Raw genomic sequence first — 26,233 nt, 5'->3', positions numbered from 1 at the left:
GAGGAAGGATTTTGCACGATGAATAATATGTTAGTCGCTAGGGGTGGGCGCGGTGCGGTTTGGTGCGGTTTCGAGTGAAACCACAACCGAAATCGAAACTTTTTGCGGTGCGGTTTTGAAGCCAAAACCGAAATGAAACCAAACCGTTTGGTTCGGTTCGGTGCGGTTTCAAACGGTTTCGGTTTGGTTTTTGAGGAAAAAATGTACAATTTAAAATATACACATATTTATGTATAAGATGGTCTTATTTTCCTTGTATATTAATTAATGAATATGCACCAAAATTGCACCAAAAACTGCACCAAACCTGCAACAAAACAAGACCAAGAACTGTACCAAACCTGCAGCAAAAAACTGCACAAAACTGCAAAAAAAACAGCAGCTAAACAACACCAAAACTGCACAAAACTGCACAAAAAACAGCAGCTAAACTGCAGCAAAAATTACACCACAACTGCACCAAAACTGCACCAAAAACTGCACAAAACTGCACAAAACTGCAACAAAAAACTGCACAAAAACGCATCACATAATTCACATCTACTAAAATTCAACTTGATCACCAATAGAAGAGTAACCAATCCCACTATGCTTGCTGGATTCTTCATATCTTGACTGAAATAAAATACGAAAGAAGAACATAGATAGATATTAGGATTTTATACTAAGAAAATAGATAGATATTAGGTTTTTAAATTGACTTTGTACTTCACATTTCTATTATAATGTAGCAGGAATCAATACAATTGGATATGTAATAGCTGAATAAATAGGGAGGAAGGCAAAATGACGCGATACGCACCATAGTTTGAAGTTCATCGGTTGAGAACGGGTTACAGTAGTGGTCCATGCATAGATTAACAAACTGAAAACAACAAATGGTGCAGTGAAGACGGTGAATCAACGCAGTCACAGATTAAATAGGGAGGATAAGATAATACAGCAAACTCACATGAATTTGATTTTCCCCGCATTTAATCCTTCCTGCAAGTGCGCCCCAGCGAATAGAAGACCTTGCATAAGTAGATAAACCGTCTTTTATCGAATCAGGAGGTCCTCTTGCAATCGGCATTCCACTGCCATAATTGGTTCTCGGCTTTGCATAGTCCACAAAAATAACGCGTCCATTAAGTGGCTGTGAGTGTTTTGAATATGTCATTTTGGAGTTATTTAATATGGCAAGATTCAAATGGATTAACGAAAACAGAAAACAAGGAATTACCTTGCCATTCATCTTCTCCAAGGCTTTGTGGGCTTCATCTTCTGAAGCAAAGGTCACGAATCCAAATCCTTTCGATCTTTCTGAGACTCTGTCCGATACAATTTGGGCTGCCAAAAATAAATAAGGTTTAAGAACAAGATGACAGAATATAATCAGTTTAGAGATAGTTGCCTCAGTATTCTTGCATTTGAATGCAAATTCTATCACTTGTCCATACTGAGAGAACGCTTCAGATAACCCCTTCTCAACTTGGTGTAAAACGATAGTCCTACAACGCGGGGAGACAAAGAATTCTTCAAATCAAGAGGATAAACATCAACAAACAAAGAAATTTGCATGAGAAATAAACAAGAGAAAACAAATCAAACCGATGGCAGTTAAACAACTTCAGGCAATGCAAAAACTATGAACTTATATGTCATAACGTAAAAATTTGGGTGACCGATTGTTCATTTTGCTAGCTAGAGCAGAACTATAGAAACCCACACCTTGCTTTTACCACTTAAATAATTAAACCCCAAGACATATTACATAATCTCTTCTCAAAGAAGCTATTCCACATGTGAAATCATGCAAGAATACCATAAATTTTCTTATGCAGATGGCAGATATACAGAGTCAGAGAAGTGATGGAATTGTTCTCATAACTTCTCATCCCACCAAGAACCGGATTTTAGCAAGGGTAATGTGAGCAAGGATACACTAAACAGAGTTCATGATTGCTACTTAAATACATCATTCTGATGAGAAATTTCTGATAAATACAACAGCAACATACAACAACAAAGCAGAGATGAAATCAGTCAGGCAGTCGCTCGCAGAGGTAGATGCAGGCAGAAGCAGTCGCTCGCAGAGGTAGATGCAGGCAGGCAGAAGCAGATGCAGAAGCAGTCGCTCGCAGGCAGAAGCACATGCAGAAGCAGTCGCTCGCAGGTGACCAGGTCGCAAAGCAGATGCGGAGATGCAAGGAGGCGCAGACGCAGTCGCAAACCCACTCGGTGTCGGTGCAAACCCATAAGTTCTGGCGGCGCAAAACCAAATGTTTAAGTGTTCTGTATAACCTAGTTGAATAATGAACTAAATAAAAAAAAAGTGCGGTTTCGGTTTGGTTTCGGTTTCGGTGCGGTTTTGAAAACCCAAAACCGAAACCAAACCGTTTTGTGTGCCGCGGTTCGATTTTGAAACCGAAACCGTTTCAAAACCGCAAAACCAAACCGTTTGGTGCGGTTTGATTCGATTCGTGTTTCGGTTTCGGTTTTCGATTCCAAGTGCCCACCCCTATTAGTCGCACAAAGAACCTTTGAGCGACGAAGAAAACTTTTTCGTCGTGTAAATACTTCTTGCGCGACGAATGTCTGTATTTGTCGCTCAAATGTTATTTGCGCGACGAAAGCGCGACGAAAGAAGAAGTTCGTCACGCTAGAAATATATATTTTTTATTTTTTATGTTTTCCTTCTTTATTTGTATGTACTGTAAATTTTTATTTTATTATAAATCAAAAACTCAAACCTAATTAAACATTAAATTAATTAACAAAACTAATTTACGATCCCAAATAAAAATTATAATTACTGCAAATATTAATACTCATCCACATAACATATATTTATTCATTAAATTCAATATAAAAGTCCACAAAATCTTATTTAAACAAAATAAGAATAAAAAAAAAAAACCCTAATCAACTTCAATCCTCCCTCGCCTGCAACACATCAAACTTCCACTTCCGGAATCTTTGCTTGAAAAGCCCATCCACATAAATCCGTTGTTTCTCATCGGTTTCATCAATATCCCAATGAACCTACATTAATGCCAATAACAATAAATTAGTAATTTAATATTACGTTTTCTCAAAAATAATTTTTCATTATTTACCATAAACTTACCGATAACTCTCCCAGCATGGACTTCTTCAGCTCCTCAGGGACCTTTTTCCAAGACTCAAACTCGGTAGAACAATCCCTCCGCACCAAATTCCCAATGTCATAAATGAATTTGGCATACACCTCAGCCAAATTTTTACCTTCAAAGTACGGCACTTGCTTCCGTAGGTACCTCTCTACTCACATTACAACTTTCTTTTTCTCAGAACCTTCCCCAGAATCGGCCATTCTTTTTTAAACAAAAAAATTTTGAAAACTTCGACTCTGAAACTGTGTTAATATAGCACTATGACAACTTTGCGCGACGAAATAGTCGTCGCGCAAAATGCGTCATTAATGAGCAATAAATTGGAAGGTTTGAACGCATTTAGATAGCGCACTGCACGACAAACACATGTATTTGTCGCGCAAGATGTATTTGGGCGACGAATTAGCGTCGCTCAATATATTGCGCGATGAATAGAATAAAATAATTGTAATTACAAATGATTTAATACCTTAAATATTTATTCTTAAATTAATTAATACTTTAAATATTTATTCTATAAATAATTAATACCTAATATATTATTCTAAAAATAGTTAATACCTTAAATATTTATTCTACAAATAATTTATATCTTCATCCATACAATTATTTTCAGCATAAGTACGATATTCATTAAAGATTAAAAACACATATAAACCATAGCTAGGATGCTTAATTAAGTCCAAATACATAAATTAGATAAAAAAAAACCTTAAATTTAAAATTGTCGTACAAAACATAAACTTTAAAGTACTATTTGGATGATCTTGCTCCATTCTGCAAGACTTCATAACCCCACATATTGTAACCTTCCTCCAACGCATCCTCCAGCAACTTCATCAATTGTTCTTTCGGTTCATCATCAAAAACATACTTAGGCTGTTACAGATATATACATATAATTAATTCCAACATATAACTAAATTATTGATCCATCAACAATATACTTCCTAATAGTTCATCCATCACAAGCTTTTTCACATTTCCCAGCACATCTTTCCAAGAACACCACTCAGCAATGGGGCAATTATTCCTCATAGCTGCAACAATTGCACGAGCAAACGCAAAATGTTCTCTCATATCATGCTTGTCGGCCTTGCGCACACTCTCATTGTTGTTTTTATCCGCCATCTCAGCACGAAATTGTGAAGAAAAAGATAGTAGAAGCACCTATAAATAGCAAAGTTAGGATCTTTGCGCAAGAATACTTAGAGCGACTAAAATTTCGTCGCGCAAGTTTAATTTATTTATTTTCTCTATTTTTCTATTTTGCACGACGATTTTTTTTTTTTGTCGTGCAAGTGCGTCGTGTGCAACGAATTTTTGTTTGTCGTGCAACCTATTTTTTTTACTAGTGACTATATCAACCAACTGAAGACAGAATTTTTAGTATGCTAGGCATCTGTGACCCCTGATTGAAACAATTAGTTTTTTAATTGGTTGTAAATTTGAAAATAAAAATTTCCAACCAGTTGTATTATTACATTTGATATGACCGTGTTTCCAACACGGAAAATTTTTCTCAATCCAGTGAAGAAGACGACAGTATTGTTTGTTTGTGACGAGTCCCTTATAAATAAATGAATAAAGGATAAGAAAGGACAAGTTAATAAGTAAGAAAAATTATCCGGAACTTGCACGTATTGTGATAGTGATAAATGACCCATGCATGCATGAATCATGATTGTTTGGATTGAGCTTCCAAATAATGAAAAGATCAGGGCAACTAAAGTTATATAAAGCAAGTATTATTGATCTATGGGAAAAAAGTTTCCAGTTCCTTTTTTTGGCATATCTACAAGTAATAGTTGGACTCATATATTTTTGTAAATTTTTTTAAAGAAAAGAAGTAGTGAGATGTATACATTTGCAGATGTCAACAATATTGATATGAAAAGAGTCTCATAGACGTTAGGGTTGTATTTCAAAGGTAGATTTTTATTCGTACACAGAGTACATAATTTCCTAGTATAATTAATCGAAAGACATTCTCTTTTATAAAAAAAATGAGAGTAGTATTTCATTGATCATCAACACAAGTAAATACAGAGGTGCTAATTGAGTACATTACCCTTGTGACTAAGAAATTGACTTGAATGAATTTGCACAAAACAAACAAATTGAGTAAAACTAATGTCTCAAATAATAGACACAACAAACCTATATTGACGCACAATTGAAGACACATCTTTGCGTAGATTTGAACCAACTGATCACAAATGGATTGATATATATGATTGATATACATGGTTTAATTTGGTTATGATAATAGTTTGAGGCATATACATTGACCTACCTAGGCCTATACCGCGCTTGCCCCTACTTACTATATTTAATGGATCAATTATGCGAAGAAAGAAAACATATATTATAGTTTTTTCGGTTTTGTTACAAAAGTGAGATATAAGAAAAGCTAGTGGGTGTAGTTTTTTAAGTTAATTAATACAATGTCACTCCTAAGTTTCATTACTCGCACCTAACTTTTAATTTTGTTCTTTTCATTATCTGTCGAAGAATGGTAACGCAAGTCATCACCAGCAACGGAAATGGCTGATTTTGGTTTGAGTTCAATGTTTCTCTTTTTCCCTGACAAATTACAAAAGAGTAAGTGCAAATCGAGAGGGTTATACCACAGTAGGTAAAAATACCCCATGAATTCACTACTTATATGATGTGACAGTCATGAGATTTCTTTTCATTAGGTGTTATGTTGTTGTGGTCAGTTCTCTTAAGTAAGAAGAAAATTGGCTTTGCACGTACAAGCTAGCTGAATCATCTTTTAAAGGTTTGAGTGTTTGAGTGTTTGCGAACTCTGCTAATGCGAATGTTTGTATTTATATTAGATGCTGCAAGTAACGAGAAACTTTGTTTTCTACTAGGTATTGATAGCAGAGAGAGGTTAATTAAAGCAAAGTATATTAAAGTGTACGACATGAATTCACATATACCTCATCAGAAAATTTTGAAGTGTGATGGTCAATGTTACTAATTTACATATTATAATATATGAGTGTATGACATGACATAATTCATCATATGTCATGCGCTATGTGTAATAATAATGAATAGAAACATGTGAGTAGATTGGTAAATATCACATGACTAATGTGACAATCATACAAAAAAAAATTTAATTACAGTATGCATATGGTAAAACACCAGTGTCTTTTGACACATAAAAGACACATGTAAACCCATTTTTAAATGATAAGCATAAACTGCTTATGCATATGAAGATTTACACTATGTTAAAATCATAAAATTTTGTAGTGATCACAAAAGATTGTGACACAAATCAATTCCAAAGTATCAACTATCAAGAGATAATTCTATCAATGTTTTCAATTAGGACCTCCAAACAATCTCAACAACCGTTTTTTATTTGGAAACAAATTAACTTCATCCATCACAAAGCTTTCTCCCGTTCAAAACAAATTTTTGTTTGCATTGAATATAAAGTTTCGAAGAATGCCACCCAACGTTATGTATTAATGAGGAATACCTCCCAACGTTATGTATTAACGAGAAATATGAGAAGTTTTCTTTGGGAGAGGTCGGGAGAGTTGATATAAAATATTGGAACATGCCTAAGTTACATGCTTAATACGTACAAACGGCTAAGACTCTCCTTATATAATAGGTTTCTATACAAGCATTACCCTTGCAAAGAATCAACCAAATTCACCACTTCACGCGTTTGGACGTTCATAAAACTTAGGTCCAATTTCTTAGGAACGCAATATATATAATTAAAAAAAAAAAAAAGATAAAGGGACTTGAAAATGACAACAACAACAACAACAACAAAGCATTATTCCACTAAGTAGAGTCGGCTGTATGAATCCTAAAATGTCATTGTGTTTGGTTTTGTGGAACTTGACAATGACTAGATGCAATATATTAGAAGGTCATGTGAAAGTAGTACATTTTTAGTAGCTTAATCCGTAGTGCTTGAGTAGTTCATTGATGGTGGTCTTTACTTCATTTTTAACCATTGAGTCTTAAGTCCTTACCACTTTGAAATCCCACGGTCCAAAACGTAGGGTTAGTAATCTTAATGGTAATTTGCTTCTGGTCCCTAGTCAACCTAATTATTAGGCTGTAATCTTGTTTGTTTAAATATTTTGATTGAAGTCCTTAGCACATTTAAGACATTTAACTCTTGCGTTTGCATTTATGCATTCAATTTCCCACAAATTATGAAATTTAAACAAATTCAAATAATATTTTAAAAAATAGTAATTACTTAAAAATCAAGTAAAAAGTAATATTGTTCTTCACATAGTTCTAGCAAGAAGATAATGTATCCACATAATTATTAATATATTTTAAGAAATATCTATTGATATATTTAAAAAAATTATCTATTGATATATTTAAAAACAAGAAATATACATGTAATGAGCATGGGTACGTTCAACAAAAAATATATGGGTACAAATTAAATTAAAAATATGGATGCATATTAAAATTTGAAGTTATGAGTACAAATTAAAACTAAAAAGAATAATTGGTACAAATTTAAAAATGGGTACATATTAAAAATAAAAATATATGAAAAATACTAATTAAAGGGATGTATTTAAAATGATTAATAAGCTTTTCAATTTTAAAATTGACATATGTGACATGTAAATAATTTAATATTCAAATAATGACGTGGACAAATCTCACAACCCGTCCCGAAATATTATATTTTTAGGCGTGAAATGTCAAATATGCCCTTGAGCGTTTGTGGTGTTGTGTGGTTTAAATTTTGGATTTGGACCAATTCGTTAAGTCCCTAATATTTTGGGACCAATTAGAACTACAGGACTTAAGGTTTTGTGCTGGTTGGTGACCCAACTAGGACCACACACCCACACTACATGTGCATACTCATATCTCTCTCTTCTTCTTTTCGAATTTTCTACAAATTCTATACAGTGTACGGACAAACCTTGGATCAAGCATTTGATGCACAGATCAAAGGTTTGAAGGGTGGTTTTGAACTCCTAGCAAGCCCAGGAATCCAACCATACCCTTGCTTGAACTCAAAACCTTCGAAAACCAGAGAACCAAGAACCTTCGATTTGAGTAATGTTCATGCATTCGTAAAGGCAAAGTTTTTGGGAGATTTTAAGCTTCTATGAAGCTTTAGAACGTCTTCACGAAACTCGGAGAAGAAAAACGAAGTGTTTTGGACGTCGAGAAGTCAAGATCGACAAGTTTGAAGTTTGGTCAAATTATAGAAGGTTCTTCGGCAAATTTCCGTGGATTTTGGGTCCCAAAACAGGCATGGTTGTGTTCTACTGGTCCTAAGCTTCAAATTGGTGCAAGTTTTACTAATTTTGGTTAAGAATTGGACGAGATATGAAGGTTTTTGTGTTTTCCCAGTTCCCGATGAACGCAATGGCGATCGACGCAGGCTCCGGCGACCCAAGGTCAGAGACAAAGAATATTTCGTCAAGTTGACGGAATATTCCTAACGGAGGGTAACGGCGTCAGGTAATTTGGATGGAATATTCCTTTATTTTGACGAAATATTCCTAACGGCAGTTAGGGATTCCGTTAGGATTCCTTGCACATGGCCGCGTGTGTTACCGTGCACTTAGTGGCGCGTGGGACCTCAGAAAAATTTTCTAAAAAAATGGGGATGTTCGTGAGGTTGTGTAGATCACGTTGGTCTATTCAAACATCCCACTTGAGCAATGTATAAGAAGTTATTTCCTAGTTTTGGTTATGTGCTTTAAATAACGTTTATTCAGTTATTTCCATATATACTTATATACTTGAGATTTTTCCCATAAAATCTGTTTAAATGAATATATGTTTTGGAAATGTCATGCAAATATCTATCTATTTTAATTATGCATTAGTAGTTGCATACATTCATGATTGGTGCTGCGGACGCACAGGCAAGTGCCAGGTAAGTTCATAAATCAAAGGTATTGAGAGCTCATAAACCTGCACCCCGGTGTTAGTGCTCCCGCCCAGAGTTAGGGCACAGTCCTTCACGTGATGTTCACCTCCCGCACCATATGCTCACCTTTGATCCAAGTTAGGTGCACAGGCTTGTCATATATACAACTTTAGGTGGTTTCGACTTGTAGGTGACCCGCGATCTTTCTCACAGCCTTCACGTGATCGTAGCACTAGAGCATATTTACTTTACACCTGGTCTTGTCATGTAGACCACTGTAGGTGGTTCCGACTCATGTGCATGATTTGATTTGATTTGATATGATTGAGATTGGTCATAAGCTATATACTCAGTAGTATAGTTTGAATTAGAGAGATTTGGCAGATGCGATATTTGATATTTATATATTTTGCCTGGTTTACCTATAGCATTGCATTGTGATACTTGGGCATGGCATACTTATGAATATCCTTTTCTGAGCATGGTTTTGAGATGTATATATTCTATTTTTCTAGGAATCTTATACAGGTTTTACGGCGAGGGGTTAGAACTTTTGAGAAATGAAATGATTTTGAAAAGCTTTGTTTTTACCCACTCACACTTTCTATTTTGTGCCCTTCCAGGTTTTAAGTAAAAGTGCTTGGTGGATGATGAGGATTCTGATGGGGGTTCTGACAGAACATCACCATGTAGGATCACCCTCGGGTGTTGTATTCTTAGTACTTGTCCTGCTTGGCTGCATCTAGGATATTATGCTCTGGTTGTGTATTGTACACTTAATCTCACACTTGCACCTTATCTTATCTAGTACTCTAGTAGATTTGGTTTTTGTTTGTTCGTAATTCCTTATATCTCTATTACTTCCGCATTGTGCACATGGTTACGTCATTCCCACGTGACGACCAACATGCCTTGATTCCGGTTAGGGTGTGTCAATTTGGTATTAGGGCATTAGGTTTGTAGTCCTGCATATCTTGAGAAATTCTAATTATTTTGATATCTTATGTCAGAACTATGCCACCTCGTAGAGATCCACGTCCTTTTGTTAAGCCTAGTTTCCTGGATATAACTTAGTTAGGGGAAGCTATTGCTAATGCTATTCAGTCTTCGCTTCGTCCTCCCTAAAGAACACCTCTTGAGACTGTGTATAACCTGAAGCGAAATCATTTTATAGGGAATGAAAGACATGAAGGAGCGGAGAAATGGATCAATCATATTGAGAAGACTTTCCGTGTAATGCATAGTCAAGGGAATCTTCCTCCTGATAGGTGGGTCTAGACGACTACCTGGTTTTTCGGTTTAGAGCCTGCATCTTGGTGGAGACAAAAGTCCTATCAGTTGACCCAGAGGAAATTACAGACTGGGAAGTATTTAAACAGTTGTTTCGGAAAAGGTTTATTCCCCCTGAGTATATTGATCGCAAAAAGCAAGAGTTTACTCAATTAAAGCAGGGGAAGATGACGACAAATGAGTATTATAAGAGATTCACTGACTTGTCTCGCTATCATCCGAAGGTTGCTGCTAATCCGGTTGAGATGCTCCGTCGTTTCAGGTTGGGTATTAAGAAGAAATGGCGTTCTATAACGACCTCGACTCTTTGTGCTACTTACCAGGAGTTTTATGAGATTTTGTTAAGGATGAGGACTCAGAAAATATGCCCAGTGAAAGTGAAGATGAGGAAGAAAAGAATGGGAACCAAAGTTGAGATGAGAAAGGTAAAGGTCAATCTTCTCAATGACCTCGCAAGACCCAGAGCTTTAAAAGGAGTGGAACTAGTTCCAGTTCTTCTAGCAGAGGTTTTAGTGCCACTGGTCAGATGAGAAGTGGTAGATTTTCAGGAGGTCCTAGATTCCAAAGGCAGTAAGATGCTGGAAGAGGAAGTGCTCATTTGTATCGCAGATGTAATAATAGGCATTTTGGGGAGTGTAGGAGAGGCAGCAGTGGATGTTTTACTTGTGAGCAAATGGGACATAGAGCTATAAATTGTCCTCAGAGTCAGCAGAGGCCCCAGCAGCCTTTATACCACCACCAGCGTCGATCTAGCAAGTTCCAGGGTCTAGTAATTATGGTCAGATGGGTCGAGGTGGTGTTTACCATTATCAGGGCAATGCCGCTCCTTATGCTTCAGGGCAATATCAGTATTCGTAGGATATCTATTACCATAATGGGTATTCTCAATATCCTGGAGGGTATACACTGTATCCTTCCATTCTAGCTGGTGGATCTTAGTGGTACCAGGGAGGACAACCCCAACAGGTAGAGATTACTTCTAGCAGTGCAGGATCTTCAAGGCAATCTGGTCAACTGAGTCAGAGATGAGGTGTGTAAGGGCGAAGTAATCAAGCTAGTAGAGGTCGTGGGGGACGACAGTAAGCCCAGGGACGTGTTAATAATATCTTTTTACAAAATGCTCAGAATCATTCGGACTTGATCATGGGTACGTTAAACATTCTTGGTCACTTTGCTAGAGTTTTAATTGATTGTGGTGCTATGCATTATGTCATTTCTCATACGTTTGCTCAAGTGACGCAACCTCATCCTACGCCTCTAGGGTATGATTTAGAGTTTTCTATGCCTAGAGGGGAGATATGTTATGTTGATTGTGTATATCCAGGATGTCCAATGATGGTAGATGAGGTAGTTATGCCAGCTAATCTTATCCCATTAGATATTGTTGATTTTGATGTGATTTTGGGCACATATTGGTTGCATTATAATCGTGCCAAGATAGATTCCAACGGGAAAATGGTTACTTTCCATCGTCCTGGATTATCTGAAGTTACTTTTGTGGGAGATCGTAGTAGGGTGAGGCATGGTGTTATTTCTGCTGTAAGAGTAAAGAGGTTGTTATCGAAAGGTTGCCAGGGATATTTTGCTCATGTAGTGCTGAATGATGTTGCTTGTAGTAGTGTGAGGGATGTTCGAGTAGTCCAGCTAATTGGACATTTTCCTGATGTATTTCCTGATGATTTACCTGGATTACCGCCATATCGAGATGTGGAGTTCGCTATTGATTTGCTTCCAGGTACGGATCCTATATCTTTGACTCTATATAGAATGGCTTCTACTGAATTGAGGGAATTGAAAGTCCAGTTGCAGGAATTAGTCGATAAAGGTTTTATTTAGCCTAGTACTTCACCTTGGGGAGCTGCAGTTTTGTTTGTAAGGAAGAAAGACGGGACTTTGAAGCTATGTATTGATTATAGGCATTTTAATCGGATAACGATTAAAAACCGTTATCCATTGCCGCGTATAAATAATTTGTTTAATCAGCTTCGAGGTGCCTACGTGTTTTCTAAGATTGATTTGAGGTCTGGTTATTACCAATTAAAGATCAGCAGCGAGGATGTCCCTAAGACTGCTTTCAGGACTCGTTATGGTCATTATAAGTTTCTTGTGATGCCATTCAAATTAACGAATGCACCATCAACTTTTATGGATTTGATGAATCGAGTATTCCAGCCATTTATAGATAGGTTTGTCATTGTTTTTATCGATGACATTTTGGTTTACTCTAAGACTAAAGCAGAACATGTTCGACATCTTACTTTGGTGTTGAAGAAATTAAGGGAACATCAGTTATATGCTAAGTTTAGCAAATGTCAATTTTGGTTTTTTCAAGTGGCATTTTTGGGACTTGTCATTTCTGCAAGGCATTCAAGTGGATTCTCAAAAGGTAGCAGCTGTGGAGAATTGGGAACAACCTCGAACTGTCAATAAGGTACGGAGTTTTCTTGGCCTAGCAGACTATTATAGACGGTTTGTTAAGGATTTCTCAGTCATTGCTTTGCCATTAACGAGGTTGACTAGAAAAGAAGTTAAGTTTGAGTGGGATGATAATTGTGAGCAAAGTTTTCAGCAGTTCAAGTATTATTTCACTCATGCACCTGTTTTGGCACTCCCAGATGATAATGGCAATTTTGAGGTCTACAGTGATGCTTCTTTGAATGGTCGGGGTTGTGTATTGATGCAACATGGTAGAGTGATTATTTATGCTTCGAGACAGTTGAAACCTCATGAGAAGAATTACCCTACTCATGATCTGGAGTTAGCAGTTATCATCTTTGCTTTGAAGATTTGGAGACATTATCTTTATGGTGAGAAATGTAAGATATTCACAGATTATAAGAGTCTTCAGTATCTTTTTACTCAGAAGGATCTTAATCTTCGGCAGTGAATGTGGATTGAGTTGCTTAGTGACTATGATTGCACAATTGAGTATCACCCTGGTCGTGCAAATGCGGTGGTGGATGCACTTAGTAGGAAGACTCCATCTAGACTTAATGCCATCTATGATTGTCATGTTCCTCTTCTTGCAGATTTAAGATCCACTAGAGTGGAGTTAGGAGTGGAAGATCGAGAGGAAGCCGTACTTGCTAATTTTCAAGTTAGGCCAATTTTAATTGATCGAGTGCTTGAAGCCCAAATGGATGATGAAGAGACCCAGGAAATAATTCAAGCAAGGAATCGGGGAAAGAAGAAAGACTTCAGAATTCGAGAAACAGATGGCATGCTTATGCAAGAGAGTGGGATGTATGTGCCAAATAATATGGAATTAAAGAAGACGATTCTTGATGAAGCACATATTTTTGCTTATGCAATGCATCCAGGATGTACAAAAATGTATCATACCATCCGACCATTTTATAATTGGTCAAGTATGAAAAGAGAAATTGCTGAATATGTGAGTAGGTGTGTCATTTGTCAGCAAGTCAAAGTAGAAAAAAAGAAGCCTTTTGGATTGATGCAGCCACTTCTCATTCCACAGTGGAAATGGGAAAATATTACTATGGATTTTGTGTACAAGCTTCCTCATACACAAAATGGTTATGATGGCATTTGGGTGATAGTTGATCGGCTTACTAAGTCAACACATTTTATTCCAGTGACGGAGAAGTATTTTTTAAGCTGATTAGCTGAATTATTCATATCGAAGATCGTGAAGTACCATGGGATTCCAGTTAGTATTATCTCGGATTGTGATCCTAGATTTACTTCTAAGTTTTGGATAGCATTCCAGGAAGCTCTTAGTTCAAGATTATTTTATAGTACAGCATATCATCCTCAAACAGATGGACAGTCAGAGATGACCATTCAGACGTTGGAAGATATGTTGAGATCTTCAATGTTGCAGTTTGGTGACGTTTGGCATCAGTGGTTGGATTTGATGGAATTTGCCTACAACAACAGCTTTCATTCCAGTATTGGTATGTCACCTTTCAAGGCTCTTTATGGTAAATCTTGTCGCACACCCATATGTTCGTCAGAGGTTGGTGAAAGAGTTTTGGTGGGTTCTGGGATAGTGGAGGAGACTACTCAGTATATTTAGGTGATTAAGTCTAACCTGAAAGCGGCTCAGGATCGACAGAAAAGTCTAGCAGATAGACATGCCACTGACCAGATGTATAATGTAAATGATTAGGTATTTCTGAAGTTATCACCGTGGAGAGGTGTAGTGCGATTCGGAAAGAAAAGCAAGCTGAGTCCTAGGTACATTGGACCATATATGATCATCGAGCGAGTCGGTGAGGTTGCTTATAGACTTGAGTTGCCTCCAGAGTTATCTAAAGTGCACAATGTTTTTCATGTCTCTATGCTTTGTCATTATATCTCAGATCCTTCACATGTGATACCTCCTCAACCTCTGGAAATTAATTCAGATTTAACTTATGATGAGGAGCCAGTGACTATTTTGGATTGGAAAGATAAGATTCTGAGACATAAGACAGCACGTATAGTGAAGGTTTTGTGGAGAAATCACTCGGTGGAGAAAGCCACCTGGAGACAGAAGATCGGATGAAAGGAATGTATCCACGATTGTTTTATGGTTATTAGTGGATGTATTGTTGTGAATAAATTTCGAGGACGAAATTTCCTTAAGGTGGGTAGATTGTCACAACCCGTTCCGAAATATTATATTTTTAGGCATGAAATGTCAAATATGCCCTAGAGCATTTGTGGTGTTGTGTGGTTTAAATTTTGGATTTGGACCAATTCGTTAAGTCCCTAATATTTTGGGACTAATTAGAACTAAAGGACTTAAGGTTTTGTGCTGGTTGGTGACCCAACTAGGACCACACACCCACACCACACGTGTATACTCAAATCTCTCTCTTCTTCCTTTCGAATTTTCCGCAAATTTCGTACAGTGTACGAACAAACCTTGGATCAAGCATTTCATGCATGGATCGAAGGTTTGAAGGGTGGTTTTGAACTCCTAGCAAGCCTAGGAATCCAACCATACCCTTGGTTGAACTCAAAACCTTCGAAAACCAGAGAACCAAGAACCTCCGATTTGAGTATTGTTCATGTATTCGTAAAGGTAAAGTTTTTGGGAGATTTTAAGCTTCAAGGAAGCTTTAGAACATCTTCACGAAGCTCGGAGAAGAAAAACGAAGTGTTTTGGATGTTGGGAAGTCGAGATCGACGAGTTTGAAGTTTGGTCAGATTATCGAAGGTTATTCGGAAAATTTCCATGGACTTTAGGTCCCAAAACAGGTGTGCTTGTGTTCTACTCGTCCTAAGCTTCAAATTGATGCAATTTTTACTGATTTTGGTTAAGAATTGGATGAGATATGAAAGTTTTTGTGTTTTCCTAATTCCCGGTGAACGCAGCAGTGACCAGCGTCGACTCCAGCGACCCAAGGTCAGAGACGAAGATTTTTTGACGGAATATTCCTAATGGTGGTTATGGATTCCGTTAGGATTCCCTGCGTGTTGTCGTGCAGTTACTGGCGCGTGACGGCGTGTGGGACGTTGGAAAATTTTTCTAAAATTATGGGGAGGTTCGTGAGGTTGTGTAGATCACGTTGGTCTATTCAAACATCCCATTTGAGCAATGTATAAGAAGTTATTTCCTAGTTTTGGTTATGTGCTTTAAATAACATTTATTCAATTATTTCGCATATAGTTGAGACCTATCCTGAGGACGAGCGCCATCAATCGAGGCTCGGGGGCTACGACCCTTCGACATACCAGTGAGTGGGCTTTTGGTTTTCCATTTATACCTATATACTTGAGATTTTTCTCAGAAAATATGTTTAAATGAATATATGTTTTGGAAATGCCATGCAAGTATCTATCTATTTTAATTATGCATTAGTAGTTGCATACATTCATGATTGGTGTTGTGGACGCACAGGTAAATGTCAAGTAAGTTCGTAAATAAAAGGTATGAGATTGTTTCGGTTATGTGATGTAATGTATTGAGAGCTCATAAACCTGCGCCCCAATGCTAGTGCTCCCGCCCAGAGTTAGGGCACAGTTATTCACGTGATGTGCACCTCCCGCACCATATGCTCACCTTGGATCCAAGTTAGGTGCACAGGCTTGTCGTACATATCACTTTAGGTGGTTTCGACTTGTAGGTGACCCACGATCTTTCGCACAGCCTTTATGTGATCGTAGCACTAGAGCATATTTACTTTACACCTAGCCTTGTCATGGAGACCACTGTCGGTGGTTCCGACTTGTGTGCAGGATTTGATTTGATTTGATATGATTGAGATTGGTTATGAGCTATATACTCAGCAGTGTAGTTTGAATTAAAGAGATTTGGCTGATGCGATATTTGATATTTATATATTTTGCCTGGTTTACCTATAGCATTGCATTGTGATACTTGGGCATGGCATACTTATGAATATCGTTTTCTGAGCATAGTTTTGAGATATGTATATATTCTATTTTTCTGGGAAAATTATACAGGTTTTACGGCGAGGGGTTAGAACTTTTGAGAAATGAAATGATTTTGAAAAGTTTTGTTTTTGCCCACTCACACTTTCTGCTTTGCGCCCCTTCAGGTTTTAAGTAAAAGTGCTTGGTGGATCACGAGGATTCTGACGGGGGTTCTGACAGAACATCACCATGTAGGATCACCCTCGGGTGTTGTATTCTTAGTACTTGCCCTGCTTGACTGCATCTAGGATATTATGCTCTGGTTGTGTATTTCACACTTAATTTCGCACTTGCACCTTATCTTATCTAGTACTCTAGTTGATTTGGTTTTTGTTTGTTCGTAATTCCTTATATCTCTATTGCTTCCGCACTGTGCACATGGTTACGTCACTCCCACGTGACGGCCAACATACCCTGATTCCGGTCGGGGTGTGTCAACAAAAGTCAAAGAACTTTAATAAAAAATGAAAAGGAAATAAGGTTTTAATTAATGAGAAGGGAAAATGAGGATGAGAACTTAATTTATCCTAATATCAATATAATCAGATTAGTAATTGAACAGAATAATTCTTATAGATATTCAATTTAGCATAAAACGAGAACCATGCGGCATGAAAATTTCTCTATATTGAATCACATTACATGAGTCGCTCAACGATGCTAAGTATTTTCACTCTCATCTAAACGGACGCATGTGAAAAGAGGAAACCAGGCCATCTTTGAAATTCCGGGGTTCATATGCAAAATTTATAAAATGAACCCTCTTTAATATAGCTTTTGAAAAAAAAAAGTACGACATTCTATTGATGCTAGAAAGCAATAATTAAAATAAAATTTTAAGTTTACAAATGTTATTCAATAATAACTAAAAAGAGCTACAAAATACAAATACAACCTTCACTAAATAATCAAAAAGAGTTTAATTTTAAACAACCAAACAACAAAAAAAGTTTCAAAAACGCTAATTTTGAAGTTTCAATTGAATATATAGCATTCTTAGATGACAAAATTGATAAAATAAAATAAAATAAAATCGTTTTTTAGGGTGTTGTTATTCGCGTTCTAAATATCTCATTGTGTCAAATGTTTATATTCAAAGAGAAAAAAATGTACACGTATAAGGAGCGCACAAGGAGATTTTATAATGTTTTGAAAGCTATTTTTTAATATATATAATATTATTACATACAATTATTAGATGGCAAAATTTTTTAAAGGCCCTTCAAAGTTGGGGCTAGTGTGATTGCACATTTTACTCCCCCAAGCCGCCCTTGAGAGCAAAATAGTATAGATTGATAATTTAACTCTCAACTAGTCACTTAGTACTACAGTCTAATGGTATTTCTCTTCACTTGTAAATGAGAGATCTTAAGTTTGATTCTCTCCAAATGAAAATTTAAATTACATTATTGATGGCATATTGCGAGGTCTAACTTAATCTCTCACTTCCTTAGCATAAATAATATCGTTTGTTGGAAGAAAAAAAAAACGCTCAACCAAGAGTAACCAAGATCCATATTGGAAATTAGGCTCAGAAATTTTAATTTCGAAGTATTACAAAATAAAGCTAATTTCACACTTCCACGTTAAAGTAGGACAACGAAAAGATGATATGTAATAGAAAAAATATCTAAAAACAAGATGTTACAAACGAATACAAATTAAGATCAAATTTATCAAAGTGGATGGGGTATCAATTTAGGGTTAGATGGAGCTCCGATGTTTCAACATAGGTCCGATCTTTTTGGAGAAGATGGCCCATTTGTACTTTCTCTTTTAAAGGGGCAGTGAGAGAGGAACCCAATGCTTGCAAGAGCCATCTGAAATTCAATTCCCATGCAAACTCTGGATTGATCAGGCATCAAAAAAGAGTAGAAGAGCAAATATTTAACAATGGGTCACCACTACTGCTGCAAACAACGAAAGGTTAAGAGAGGGCTTTGGTCCCCTGAGGAAGATGAAAAGCTCGTTAGATACATCACCACATATGGCCCTGGCTGTTGGAGAAAAGTTCCTGAGCAAGCTGGTCCTGATCACTCTCTCTCTCTCTCTCTCTCTCTCTCTCTAACTTTACATGACTTAGTTTTGTTTAGGGTTTGATATTTTGTGTGTGTGTGGGGTTTTTAGGGCTTCAAAGGTGTGGTAAGAGCTGCCGCCTGAGATGGCTCAATTACTTGAGGCCTGATATCAAAAGAGGAGGGTTTACACCAGAGGAGGAGAAATTGATTGTCAGACTTAATGGGGTTGTAGGAAACAGGTATCAACTTCGAGTAGCCCTACACTAAATTTGCAATCCAAGTATTCTTACTTTAGTTAGGGTTTTTGCATTCCCCACCCATCAATATGATTAATTTCTAGCCTCAAAATGACTTTAGTTTCTCAACGTTTTATTATGAGTTTCCAGAAGAGTAAATTGAAGCTATATATATGAGGTTTCACTAGAAATCAAATATTGGGTTGATTTAAGCAACTGGAGTTAGCGTAGTGGTGAGGTTGGGTAGGGCCGGGTGATATACAAGAGTAGGCTAGGTTGCTTCGAATAATTAGATTAAGGGGTGTGTTAGCTATTTCCAGTAACTGGATTAATCCGAAGTTTAGTTGTTAAAGTTAATTAGTTTCTTTTCTAAAACGTTAAAGTTACTTGTTTAAGCTACTGCACCTTCCTTGTTATTTTGGTGAGTCCAGTTTTCCTTCAATCTTAATTTCTTACATTTATAGTGTCACAAACGGTGTTAGCAGATGAAATTTTATGAAATTGTTTTCCTACGATCTTAATGTCTTACCTGATGACTACTCGTTCTTTAATTGGGATGTCATCGTCACTCTCTTATAACTCTAACATGAATTGATAAATTTTAGATGGGCGCATATAGCAAAATGTCTGCCTGGAAGAACCGACAATGAGATAAAGAACTACTGGAATTCATGGATTAAAAAGAAGCTAGAAAAGCCTTCTTCACCACCAATCACATCTCCCTCTAATATTGATCATCAGCACAATAACCAAATGGGTTGCAGTTATCCAAACCAGCAAGAATTTTTGAGCCATAATTTCATTACAAAGCCTACAGCACCTAGGGAAATCCTATACCCTTCTCCATACCCTTTATTCATGTTTGGCGCTGATGAGATTACCATAAAAAACATTAATGTACAATCAGCCGATCAGGATTTTCCACTCGCTGTGTCAAATAATTCGAACAACAACGGAACATGGATTTTGGATCAGCAGCAGCATCATCAAATTCAAGCCCTTCCCCCTTCTACAGCAGAATTTACAAACAATAATATGGATGCACAGTTTCTGCCATCCCTCCTAGGGTCCAACATTGGAAACAATAACATGGTTCCTCTTGTAGTGGAATCATGTGGAAATATTGATGAGGGAGGAGAGATTTCAATGGAGTGCTTGCAAAATACTACTCAGGAGCTGAACGCATTGGTTCATTCCCGCCAGACTCAACAGTGTTCATCAAACAGCTTTCATTTTTGGGACATTGTTGAAGGACCATCTTCATCTAATTTGGGATCGGCTAATATATTATCTTCTTTTCCATCATATCAATAAGAGACTCGATCATAATGAAAATGATGATGGTGGTGGTGGCGGCAATGATGGCTTGCTAAAGTTTCCCTCCATCAGTCTGGCATTGAAGGAAGAACATTGCAGTTTTAGGCTTCAGGAAACCTCCATCAGTCTGTGAAATACCACTATGTATAGAAAACAAAGAATATATAATGTGTATATGCGTGCAATGTTCTTACATAAGTTTAATGTTTGAATTAAGAAAAAAGTACTAAATAAGGAATAAAGCTCAAACACAAGAGAAACTCATGATGAATTTCATACATGCATATGGCCTATTGGTTACCAAACCTCATGCGTTCTACTGGCAGAGCTAATACTTGAAGAAAAACTTGCATACTATGGAGTGATGGAGCAAGTATTTTTACAGTAACTAATTACATGCGTGTGATTGATTGTTCCAGTAGTTAGGGTCTTCGCATTTGATAGAGTTAACATGTGGCTGATTAGATTGTAACACTTGTCAATTGATTAGAGATATAGTTAGTTAGATAACTGATAATAAGCATGTAGTATCAAAGACTATAAAGCTTCATTTCTTTTATTACTTCCTGATTAAGAAATATAATCAAGGACGGCTCATTTCCTCTTCTTCACTTTCTCACTGAATCTCTTCCCTTTCTTACAAAGCTTACAATGTATAAACTGGTTCATTTTATATAAATTAAAATGGTAACAATTGCCAATGTTACTTACACTTGAAAGCTCGATCTTTGGTAACTTCTACTTCAGCAAAGAATGATGATTTTGTTGTTTAAGAGCACATGATGTCTAGGAAGTTGTTTTCTTGGTCAATGCAACTATTCCATGCTCGTGGAGCTTGTTTTAACCTATAGAGGGCTTTCTTCAGCTTCAGAACTTTGTCTTCATGCCCTTTGATTTCATAACCTGACGCTTGCTGAATGTAGACTTCTTCTTCAAGGACTCCATTTAGGAAAGCGGACTTCACATCCATTTGTTGAATCTTCCATTTGTTTTTAGCTGCCAAAGAAATTAGTAATCGTATAGTTTCCAACCGAGCTACAGGTGCAAATACCTCATCATAGTCGATTCTAGCTCTTTGACTATAGCCCTTCGCCACTAGTCTCGCCTTGTATCTTTCGACCTCTCCATTGGCATTTTTCTTTGTCTTGTACACCCACTTGACTCTAATGGCTTTGTGTCCTTTCAGAAGAATAGCAAGTTCCCATGTATCATTTTTTTGGATTGCTTCCATTTCTTCATCCAATGCTTTCCTCCACTTAGTATCTTGCACTGCTTCTTGGAAGTCAACTGGTTCACAATCAACAAAGAGATAGAAAAGCGTAGGATTATCAAGTCTTTCAACTACCTTATAGAGATCTCGTATACTTCTTGTGTGTGGTACTTCTCTTTCATTTAGACTCCCACTTGATGATGTTGATACTGGTGAATTACCATGATTGGTTGATGTTGGTGAAGTAGGTGGAGTAGTGGATTCTTGTTGAACCTCACTTGCTTACTCCATCATCCCTTGTTCATTCTCTCTTCAAACTGAGGAAAGAAGTGAAGATCACCTACATGACAGCCAAAATCTCATTCTCCTTCTTTATCAAACGTCACGTCTCGATTGATCACCATCTTCCCATTGTTTTGATTATACAGCTTATAGCCTTTTAAATTTGAGTCATAGCCGATAAAGATGAACTTCTCACTTTTGTCGTCGAGTTTGGTTCTCCTCTCATCTGGTACACGTACATAGGCTGCTTCCAAAAACTCTTAGATGAGAAATACCTGGTTTTCTTGCACTTCATGCTTCTTGCGGAGTCTTTCCCCACATGCTCCTTGTTAGAGACCGATTGGATAGGTAGACAACACAGGCTATAGCTTTTGCCCACACAACTCCTTAGGCAATTTCTTGCTTTTGAGCATGCTTCGAGCCATTTCGAGGATAGTTCGATTTTTTCTTTCTGCCACACCATTTTGTTAAGGGGATCTTGGAACTGTCAAAGGTCGATGAATTCCATTAGCTTCACAGAATTCGTGAAATTCCTTTGAAGTGAATTCTCCTCCTCGATCAGATCTTATGGCTTTAATCTTACAACCACTTTCTTTTTCTACGGCGGCTTTGAACTTCTTGAATGCTCCAAATACCTCTAATTTCTGCTTCAAGAAATACACCCAGGTTTTCCTTGAAAAATCATCAATGAAGAGAAGGAAATAATTATGTTTACCCAAAAAGCTTTGTTTTATTGGACCGCACACATCTGTGTGAATGAGCTCGAGTGGCTTCTGGGCTTTTGTGGTCGACTCCTTTGGAAAGCCTTTCCTGAACTGTTTCCCAAGTAAACATCATTTGCAAACTTGATCAGAGTGGCTGATGCACGGTAAGCCTCTCACCATCTCCTTCTTGGATAATAACTCTAGTCCCCCAAAGTTAAGATGCCCAAAGCAAAGATGCTAAAGCCAAGATATGTCTTTGTAACATATCTTAAGACATTTTGCAACATCATTTTGAATGTTCATGGGAAACATCTTATTCTTTGACATTTTTACCTTGGCAATTAATCTTCCTTTGTCATCTCTAAGAAAAAGGCTATAATTTTTCATATGAATATCATAACCTTTTTCTAAGAGTTGACCCAAACTCAAAATGTTGCTTTTCATATTGAGCACGTAGTAGACATTTGAAATTAATTGGTGACCGCCATTTTTTAGGGGAATAAAGATGTTACCTTTTCCTTTTACAGGTATTTTGGATTCGTCTCCAAAAGAAACGTTACCACTCACCGATTCATTGAGCTTTATGAACATGCTTTTTCTTTCGCACATGTGGTTGTTGGCGCCGGTGTCAAGGTAACATGTATAGTCTTGGTCTCCATCATTGTTCTTGCATGCTAGTAGCATAACGCCATTATCTTCTTTCTCTTCTTTCACATAATTAACCTTCTCATCAGGCTTATTGCTTGGAGCTCTACATGCCCAAGCATAATGCCCAAACTTTTGACAGTTGTAGCATTGAACTTGAGATTTTTCATACCTTAAGTTTGAGCATCCTCTTCCACAACCTTTGGTTGAGCTTCCTCCTCTTTCGTAGTTGCTATGGTTGTTGAAGTTCCAACCACACCCACGTCTATGTACACGCCCACATCCGCAACCTCGTCCATAACTTCTTTCGTATTGGCTTCTCTCGTTATCGAAGCTTTCTTCTTTCTTCTTTGGCTGAACATGCATCTTAAGGAGTTGCTCATCATTCCCTTGCCTCTTCTTATGTTTCTCTTCATATGCTTGTAGCGAACCCATTAATTGCTTTATACTAATTTCTTCCAAGTTTTTAGTTTCTTCAATCGTCACGACAATGTGCTCGAACTTAGGGTCCAACGAGCGTAGTATCTTCTCCATAATTCTAACATCTTCTAACTTTTTTCCATTTTTTTTAATTCATTGGAAATGGCTAAGACTCTTGAGAAATAATCAGAGATTGATTCAAACCTTTTCATTTGTAGAGATTCAAACTCACCCTTTAATACTTAAAGACGAACCCTTTTCACTTGTTTGGCTCCTTTGTAAGTGGTTTGAAGCTTCTCCCATGCTTTCTTTGCAAAGGTTGCACTCGAGACCTTCTCAAAGCCATTGTTATCTAATGCTTGGTAGATGAGGTAGATAGCCCTTTTGTCTCTCTTTCTTGAATCTTTCAAACTCTCTTTCTAGGCTTGGGTTAGAGTAGCTTCATCTTCTGGCTCAGTGTAACATTTCTCCACGACTTCCCAGACATCATGTGCTCCCAAAAGGGCCTTCATTTTGATACTCCAATTATCGAAGTTGTTGTTGTCGAGTACTGGAACTTGGAAGGCTGACATAACGTTGCTAGCCATAACTCTGGTACCACTTTGTTGAGGCTTAAAAAGACTTCACTACTTTGGAGATGTTTATCTCACAAAGAAGAATGTAATGCAGCGGAATTGATAGGCAAGAGAAAGAAAAAATACTCAAAGTATTACACAAGATTTTTATTCACTCACAAACTTAGTACAAGAGGAAACACTCAAACACTTTTAGAAGCTTTGTTGTTTCTTCTCACTTCTCACTACTTGCTCTCTTGGTTGTTACAAATGATGTGGATGCCTTCTCCTTCTATAGGCATGGATGGAACCTTGGAGAAGCATGGAAGCATCATGCTAGAGATATCTAGATAATTCCACTACCTTCCTAAGCTAAAATTATCTACACTGATCTTGTATGTTGGTGGAATCCTCACCATTCTTCTAGACTCTTCCACCAACTTGAACTTTGCTAGAATTCTTTAGCATGTGCATGGATCTTTCTTTGTGCATGGGCTAGATCCATTATCTTTGGGCCAAGACAAGATTACAATTCAACAACAACGGTAACAAAAAAAGGGCAAATGTTGATCTAATCAAGGTTCTAGATCTTTTACTCCTAGACCGATGTATCCTACTCATACACATGTATTTCCTACACCTAATCCAGGAGTGCTTGGTCAATCACCAACGCAATATTATGGAAGCCCTTCTACCCCTTTGTGGGACCATGATTTTTCACGGTCAGAATAAGGTTGATCCAAATACATCTACCTCAAAAGTCCAGTCATAGACTCAACATGTCCGAGTATAGCTGAATCAAATAGACCAGTGGTGTCACCATCCCCCAATTTAGGGCAATGGGCGAAGTTTGAGTACTTCGCTAGAATGACCGTGCTTGTTCTGCAAGACACGAGAACTAATCCAGTATCGAATCAACGAGATCCTCTGTATGTCTTGGAGTTCCTACAATCTAAAGATCAGTATGCGCCACAAGTAATCACATTCCTAAAATGATACAATATCTATATTTAGATATTAATCACATTCCTAAAAATGATACAATATCTACTATTAAATATCCTCTAAGATTCTCATAGCTTAAAACAAGGATTCTATCCTAAAAAGATCTCTCTCTCGGTTTGTAAATACACCTATCTAAGTTGATCTCTAGTAACACAATCTTTGCACTCTAATTCTCTTTACCCACTGCTTAATGCTTACTAACTTGACCACTAGAAAGCCTTAAGAGAGCACACCCCTCCCCACGGGCTAAAGCTTACTCATAGTTGTTTAATCTTTTACAGGTTAATCCAATTGTACATCTCCACCATTCACGGTGATGCGTGAATTTGGCGTCACAATGAAAGAATTGGCATCCTTGATAACGTAAACAAGAGGAGAGCTACCATCCACTCTATTAATGGTATCACACTGCAGACCTTGGAAATGATGAAGTTGAGGGTCTAGGCGAAACCGTTCAACCATCTGGTGACCTTCCTCATATCCTTACAACACCATCATTGGCAAAAACTTACACAACGTGAGAATTGTTCACCCAACCAACCACCAGACACCTCGTTACCTGGCCCTAATTGAAATTTACAAAAGTTGGAACACCAAAAAAGGCAAAGGAGTTGAAAGATTGATGTTAGAAAATGGAACCTTCACTGCTAAGAGACAAGTTCATCGCAAGCATTTCTAAATCAACTAAACATACACCCATCTGAACTACATGCGGTTTAATTCCTTTCCCAAGATATATAGGTTGTCCATTTCAGACTCAATAGTGACGTCACCATCTACATGAAAACAAGTCCATGGAAAACTCATATTTTAATGCCCCACCATAAGCTTATTGTCAAAGATAATCCCTGATGTGTAATTCTTAGAACTACACAAGTGATTTGATTCTCATTCCCGTAAATATGTAGGCAATCCTTCCTGGATTCAATCACACCCCCTTGTTAAACAATCATATTTTCCTTATTAATAAAAGGTTCTGAATTTTGTTTATCTCACATTCAATGTTTCTTTCTTTCTTTTTCGGTGATGTAAAGATTACTCCACTCGCCAAAACGAAGCATAAACTTTGAAAACTTCACACGATTGCAAGTTTAAAAATCCAAAGTAACACTACCAGATGAATCTCTTT

The 26,233-nt window shown here is 37.2% G+C and overlaps 3 protein-coding genes across 3 annotated transcripts; 1 reads left to right on the top strand and 2 right to left on the bottom strand.

The window, feature by feature from the left end:
* Positions 1-702: 702 nt before the first annotated feature.
* On the bottom strand, positions 703-1,334 carry LOC126599606 (uncharacterized). The gene is made up of 3 exons (XM_050265996.1): positions 1,223-1,334; positions 953-1,135; positions 703-865 (listed from the first exon to the last, which is right to left on the bottom strand). The coding sequence occupies exons 1-3, from the start codon at positions 1,232-1,234 to the stop codon at positions 710-712; spliced, it is 351 nt and encodes a 116-aa protein (XP_050121953.1). The 5' UTR covers positions 1,235-1,334; the 3' UTR covers positions 703-709.
* A 1,371-nt stretch (positions 1,335-2,705) lies between these two features.
* On the bottom strand, positions 2,706-4,265 carry LOC126599060 (uncharacterized). The gene is made up of 4 exons (XM_050265423.1): positions 4,104-4,265; positions 3,944-4,013; positions 3,110-3,282; positions 2,706-3,024 (listed from the first exon to the last, which is right to left on the bottom strand). Exons 1-4 carry the CDS (start codon positions 4,263-4,265, stop codon positions 2,911-2,913), a joined length of 519 nt encoding a protein of 172 aa, XP_050121380.1. The 3' UTR covers positions 2,706-2,910.
* Positions 4,266-18,606: 14,341 nt separating this feature from the next.
* On the top strand, positions 18,607-20,281 carry LOC126599059 (MYB-like transcription factor EOBII). Its single transcript, XM_050265422.1, has 3 exons — positions 18,607-18,739; positions 18,841-18,970; positions 19,573-20,281. Exons 1-3 carry the CDS (start codon positions 18,607-18,609, stop codon positions 20,279-20,281), a joined length of 972 nt encoding a protein of 323 aa, XP_050121379.1.
* Positions 20,282-26,233: the final 5,952 nt, after the last annotated feature.

The sequence above is a fragment of the Malus sylvestris genome, chromosome 14 (assembly GCF_916048215.2).
Source record: "Malus sylvestris chromosome 14, drMalSylv7.2, whole genome shotgun sequence".
NCBI classification, from domain to species: Eukaryota; Viridiplantae; Streptophyta; class Magnoliopsida; order Rosales; family Rosaceae; genus Malus; species Malus sylvestris.
The sequence above is the reverse complement of the archived record's forward strand: the minus strand, read 5'-3'. Positions and strand labels throughout refer to the sequence as shown.